A 6354-nucleotide genomic window follows, 5' to 3' on the forward strand; every position below is an offset into this window, starting at 1 on the left:
TATTTGTTTGTATTTCCTTGTGTCTCTGAATGTGGTTAAAGAGAGATGCATTGTGGGTAAAGCATCATTTTCTTTTTCCTTTCCTCATTTCTTTACTTTTCCCTCTTATTCCTTCCTTTCTGTCATCATTACAAACCCTTTCTATTCATTACAAACCCTTTCTCTCATTTTCCTTACCATAAACCATCAAAACATCCTCATTTAAATCACTTTTTTTTTCATTATCATCTGTTCCTTTACACTTTCTTGCTTTCTTTCACTTATTAATTCATTACACTCCTGTTTGTGTGTTTAGGAATGTTTTGAGATATTTTGGGGTGTTTTGGGGTGTTTTGGGGTGTTTTTGCAAGTGTTTTGAGGTAAATTGTCTGTTTTTTGGGTATATTTGTCTGTTTTTGTCTGTTTTTTGGGTATTATTGGGGTTTTGGAGGTGTTTTGGGGCTGTTTTTGCAAGTGTTTTGAGGTAAATTGTCTGTTTTTGGGTGTTTAATGGTGTTTTGGGAGTGTTTTGCAAGTTTTTGAGGTAAATAGTGTGTTTTGGGGTGTTTAATGGTGTTTTGAGAGTGTTTTGAGGTAAATTGTCTGTTTTTGGGTGTTTAATGGTGTTTTGGGAGTGTTTTGCAAGTTTTTGAGGTAAATAGTGTGTTTTGGGGTGTTTAATGGTGTTTTGGGAGTGTTTTGCAAGTGTTTTGAGGTAAATAGTGTGTTTTGGGGTGTTTAATGGTGTTTTGAGAGTGTTTTGCAAGTGTTTTGAGGTAAATAGTGTGTTTTGGGGTGTTTAATTTTGTTTTGGGAGTGTTTTGCAAGTGTTTTGAGGTAAATAGTGTGTTTTGGGGTGTTTAATGGTGTTTTGAGAGTGTTTTGCAAGTGTTTTGAGGTAAATAGTTTGTTTTGGGGTGTTTAATGGTGTTTTGGTGGTGTTTCAGGGTTATATAGGGGTGTTTGGGGGTGATCTAGGGTAAGTAGTGTTATCAAGGCTGTAGTGGAAGTTACTGTGGGTTTTCAAAGGGTGTTTCCATGGTGATTCACTTGTATTTTATCCCTTGTACAGTAAAACTCCCTTTCCCTGAGTTGGCAACACTGTTTGTTTACGTTCGCTGTTGTCTCGTCGTGTGTGAATCAGATTTGTGTCTTGTTCTTCCACCGCAGGGCAGAAGGAGGAGGGACATCGGTGCCAGTTTGACCGAGGCTTGGGAGGTGATCAATCCTAGGGCTCTGTTCTCCGTCAGCTGTGTCAAGGGCCTGGGCAGAGAAGGTGTGTGTGTGTGTGTTTGTATGTTCAGTATTCTGTGTTTGTTCGTGTTTGTAGTATTGTGTGTGTGTGTGTGTGTGTGTGTGTGTGTGTGTGTGTGTGTACTAGCAAATATTCCTTTATGTTTACTCCTGAAACACACACACACACACACACACACACACACACACACACACACACACACACACACACCACCTCCCGTTCCTCCTCCTCCTCCTCTCCCTTCATTCATACACACACACACACACACACACACACACACACACACACACACACACACACACACACACACACACACACACACACACACACACACACACACACACACACACACACACACACACACACACACACACACACTACCTCCCGTTCCTCCTCCTCCTCCTCCTCTCCCTTCATTCATAAACATCTGTCTTTCTCTCTCTCTGTAGAACGCATGAAATTAATACAACTTAGCCGAGTTTACTTCCTCTACCTGTTCCTGTATTCCAGCCTGGAGTTAACGCTGATCTTCGCGACCCACCACAAGCATAGTTACGACTCGTTGGCGCAGGACCGCAAGTTTTCCCTCCTGGGCCTGGTCATGGCAATTACACAGAGAGGGTTTATGCGAAGTGTTAAGACTGGAACTGAAAAAGCAACTGCCAATTAGGTGTTCTGGGGTTTGTGTGTGTGTGTGTGTGTGTGTGTGTGTGTGTGTTGGAGAGGGTTTGTGTGTGTGTGTGGCCGGGAAAGGGTTGCCTGTGTGTGTGTTTTCAAGGGAGTTTTCATGTTTCTAGTTTAACAGGCTGTAGTGGAAGTTACTGGGGTTTTCAAGGGTGTTTTCATGGTTCTAGTTTAACAGGCTGTAGTGGAAGTTACTGGGGTTTTCAAGGGTGTTTTCATGGTTCTAGTTTAACAGGCTGTAGTGGAAGTTACTGGGGTTTTCAAGGGAGTTTTCATGGTTCTAGTTTAACAGGCTGTAGTGGAAGTTACTGGGGTTTTCAAGGGTGTTTTCATGGTTCTAGTTTAACAGGCTGTAGTGGAAGTTACTGGGGTTTTCAAGGGTGTTTTCATGGTTCTAGTTTAACAGGCTGTAGTGGAAGTTACTGAGGTTTACAAAGTATATTTTCAAATCTATATTTTTACTGTGTAGCCAAATAATTATAATATAAAACAACAGAATTTATCAGTAACAATATTATTTAACCCACCACTTCCTGCTCTACCACCCTCACCATCCACAGGGCCTAATGATGATGATTCCTGCTTTCATCCTCATCGGGGCTAACGAGACCAACCTGGGGCTGTACTCTGGACTGACGCTGTATGCCATAGGTGGGTCTGGAGGGGCTGGGATAACAGATAATTTAAATAAACACTCAAACACTTAAAAAAACACAAAATTCATGCTGGTATACACTTAAAAACAAAAAAAACACAAAATTCATGCTGGTATACAATTAAAAACACACTGAAATACATACTAAGGCTGGTGTACACATGTAAACTTGTACGCAAACACTGGTGTACACTTAGAAACACACACACACTTGGTAAGGCTGGTACACACACACACACACACAGACTCATAAGAGATGCTGGTATATGCTCACAAATCCATACACATATTAGGTAAGGCTTCTGTACACCAATTTAGATGTATGTCCAATGAGATAGCTTGTATTCTCTCTCTCTCTCTCTCTCTCTCTCTCTCTCTCTCTCTCTCTCTCTCTCTCTCTCTCTCTCTCTCTCTCTCTCTCTCTCTCTCTCTCTCTCTCTCTCTCTCTCTCTACAACAACAACCTACAACAACACCACCACGTCACTTACAAGCACTCAGACCACCACCACTACCACAACCAGATCTTAACCAAACCTAACCTAACCTACCCACACCACACAGAGACCGGCGTGCCCTTGTGTCTTCCCTGCGGCTGTTGTCCCTGGTCCACGGTCTGAACTTCCAAGCCGGACTGCCGAGTGGGGCTGGTTGAACTGCGACGACTTTTACATCCCAGAAATTGCAGAGAAAATTGATATTAGGAATGATTACTTGAACTGGATGAACAGCAGGCTTCACCCGATGTCCAGGAGGGAGGTGGGTGTGTGTGTGTGGGGGTGTGGGGGTGTTTAAAGGTGGGTGAGTGACTTGGGGGTGTTTGGGTGTGTTTTGGGGTGTTTAGATGTGTTTGGGTGTGTTTTGGGGGTGTTTGGGTGTGTTTTGGGGTGCTTAGATGTGTTTGGGTGTGTTTTTGGGGTGTTTGGGAGGTGGGTGACCATGTTTGGGGGTGTTTGTGAATGGGTGACTGTGTTTGGGGGAGCTTTCAATGTTGAACGCTTAAAAACATCCTTTAAAATTGACATTTCCTTTAATTTTAACTGACAAACCCTTAGAAACACCCTTTAAAAATTGAAAACCCTTTATTTATTCTCTTAAACCCTTAAAAACATCCTTTAAAATTGACATTCCTTTAATTTTAACTGACAGCCCCTTAGAAACACCCTTTAAAATTGACATTCCTTTAATTTTAACTGACAGACCCTTAGAAACACCCTTTATAAATTGAAAACCCTTTATTTATTCTCTTAAGCCCTTAAAAACACCCTTTAAAAGACACCAAACCTTTAAATAGCCTCATAAACCCTTAAAATCACCCTTCTACCTTTTATTTACCCCCTTAAACCCTTAAATACACCCTTTAACTCTTCATTTACCCCTTCAACCCTTAAAAACAACTTGAACTAATCCAATCCTTTACATTACAGAGTCCAATCCTGTTGTGTGAGTATCCATTCTTGTTCAACCCTCAGGCCAAGATGCTGCTGCTCAGGTGTGACGCCACTTGTCAGGTGAGAACCAGGTGCAGGACAAATTAGGTTTGGTTTACATGTTTATTTGTTTATTTGTATATATATATATTTTTTTGTGTTTTTCAAGGATTTGTCAGCATTAAAGGCTGTTTGGAAGTGTTTTTCAAGATGTGTGTGTGTATGTGTGTGTCTTTTAATATTTCTCCAATCCTTCCTCATGTCTCTAATCTTTTGTTGCCTCTCTCTTTTAATATTTATCCAATCCTTTCATTCTCTCCTGTAGAACACAATCCACACCTTCTCTGCTGTCTTGATTCACCCAGTCCTCCCCTCCCCACCTCTTCTGCAGTCTTTATTCACCCAGTCCTCCCCTCCCCACCTCCTCTGCTGTCTATATTCACCCAGTCCTCCCCTTCCCACCTCCTCTACTGTCTGTTTTCACCCAGTCCTCCCACACGACACCGCAGGAATGTAAATAAACACGCCGTTCACACTAATATCCTTCCGTTTATTGATTTCTGTCGGTGTTTCCAGGGCGAATATTTCCCAGACCACCCGGTCATACGCACATTCTGGGAAGTATTTCACAAACTCTCCCTGGAGCAGAAGAAGTGGTTTTTGAAGTTCCTGACAGGCACGGACAGGGTTCATATTCTGGGCATGAAGGTAGGTGAGAGAGAGAGAGAGAGAGAGAGAGAGAGAGAGAGAGAGAGAGAGAGAGAGAGAGAGAGAGAGAGAGAGAGAGAGAGAGAGAGAGAGAGAGAGAGAGAGAGAGAGAGAGAGAGAGAGAGAGAGGCTGGGGGGAGTGACTGTGGGGTTTGTCAACATACTGTGGGGGGACATCCTGTGGGTCTGTGAGAGAGAGAGAGAGAGAGAGAGAGAGAGAGAGAGAGAGAGAGAGAGAGAGAGAGAGAGAGAGAGAGAGAGAGAGAGAGAGAGAGTGTCCTCCTTTTCTCTTCCTTTCTTCCTTCTTGTCCTCTTCTCTTCCTTCCTTCCTTCCTCCTAGTCCTCCTCTTCCTTCCTTCCTTCCTTCTTGTATCCTCCTCCCTTTTCTTCCTTCCTTCCTTTCTTCTCAGTCATTCCTCTGAAATATGAATAAATTTATGATAATAATAATAATAATAATAATAAATTTAATAGTAATTTATTGTATTTTCTCTCACACACACACACACACACACACACCAATATTTTCTCCCTCTTTCTTTTTCTCTTACAAACACTCTCTCTCTCTCTCAGGCACTCAAGTTGATATATAATCCAAAGCACAGCAGACGACAGCTTCCTTCCGGTCGCACACACCTGCATCGCCCAACTCAACCTGCCAAGATACAACACCTCCTTCCGGTCGCACACACCTGCATCGCCCAACTCAACCTGCCAAGATACACAACACCAAAGAGAAGCTGAAATACAAACTTCTCCAGGCCAGACAGCAGAGTGAAGGGTTCAGCCTGGTGTGAGGGGGTCAGGGGGGTGTTGACGGGGTGTCAGGGGGTGTTGAAGGGTGTGGGGGGTCAGGGGGAGGCTGTGAGTTGGATAAGAGTGACCTTGTGTGTGTGTGTGTGTGTGTGTGTGTGTGAGAGAGAGAGAGAGAGAGAGAGAGAGAGAGAGAGAGAGAGAGAGAGAGAGAGAGAGAGAGAGAGAGAGAGAGAGAGAGAGAGAGAGAGAGAGAGAGTTTTAAAAGTGAGAGGCTGTGAGGGGTTTGTCAACATACTGTGGGGCTGTGAGAGAGAGAGAGAGAGAGAGAGAGAGAGAGAGAGAGAGAGAGAGAGAGAGAGAGAGAGAGAGAGAGAGAGAGAGAGAGAGAGAGTTGCAAGGACAGAACCTTAGAATGTACCCATTAAATGTTAGCTACTACTACTACTACCACTACTACTACTACTATTGCTGCTGCTACTTGCAACTACCTACTACTACTACTACTACTACTACTACTACTACTACTACTACTACTACTACTACTACCACCACCTCCACCACCACTATATACCATGACTACTATTATTACCACTGCCACCACCACCACCACTACTACTACTACTACTACTACTACTTCTACTACTACTATTACTCTGAACAAGGAGGAGGAGGAAGTGCCTGTTAAGAAAATAGAATATATAGAAATTAATAGAAAATATATGTAATAGTTTACAGAATTATTATTATTATTATTATTATTATTATTATTATTATTATTATTAATTTGCGTATATTTTTAGTCTTGTTACAAAAAAAATGAGTGAAATAAAGAAAATGAAAAAGGTAACTTGTATTATTATCACTATAAAAATGAGAGAGAGAGAGAGA

The 6354-nt window shown here is 42.3% G+C and overlaps 1 protein-coding gene and 1 long non-coding RNA gene across 2 annotated transcripts; both read left to right on the plus strand.

The window, feature by feature from the left end:
* Nucleotides 1–416: 416 nt before the first annotated feature.
* On the plus strand, nucleotides 417–3211 carry LOC135110678 (uncharacterized). The gene is made up of 4 exons (XR_010273363.1): nucleotides 417–1255; nucleotides 1745–1904; nucleotides 2479–2569; nucleotides 3137–3211. It is a non-coding gene; the product is annotated as an uncharacterized LOC135110678 (long non-coding RNA).
* A 10-nt stretch (nucleotides 3212–3221) lies between these two features.
* On the plus strand, nucleotides 3222–5516 carry LOC135110670 (probable E3 ubiquitin-protein ligase HERC4). Its single transcript, XM_064023278.1, has 4 exons — nucleotides 3222–3331; nucleotides 4000–4083; nucleotides 4579–4710; nucleotides 5284–5516. Exons 1-4 carry the CDS (start codon nucleotides 3296–3298, stop codon nucleotides 5452–5454), a joined length of 423 nt encoding a protein of 140 aa, XP_063879348.1. The 5' UTR covers nucleotides 3222–3295; the 3' UTR covers nucleotides 5455–5516.
* Nucleotides 5517–6354: the final 838 nt, after the last annotated feature.

This window comes from Scylla paramamosain, chromosome 20 (genome assembly GCF_035594125.1).
Source record: "Scylla paramamosain isolate STU-SP2022 chromosome 20, ASM3559412v1, whole genome shotgun sequence".
Taxonomy (NCBI): Eukaryota; Metazoa; Arthropoda; class Malacostraca; order Decapoda; family Portunidae; genus Scylla; species Scylla paramamosain.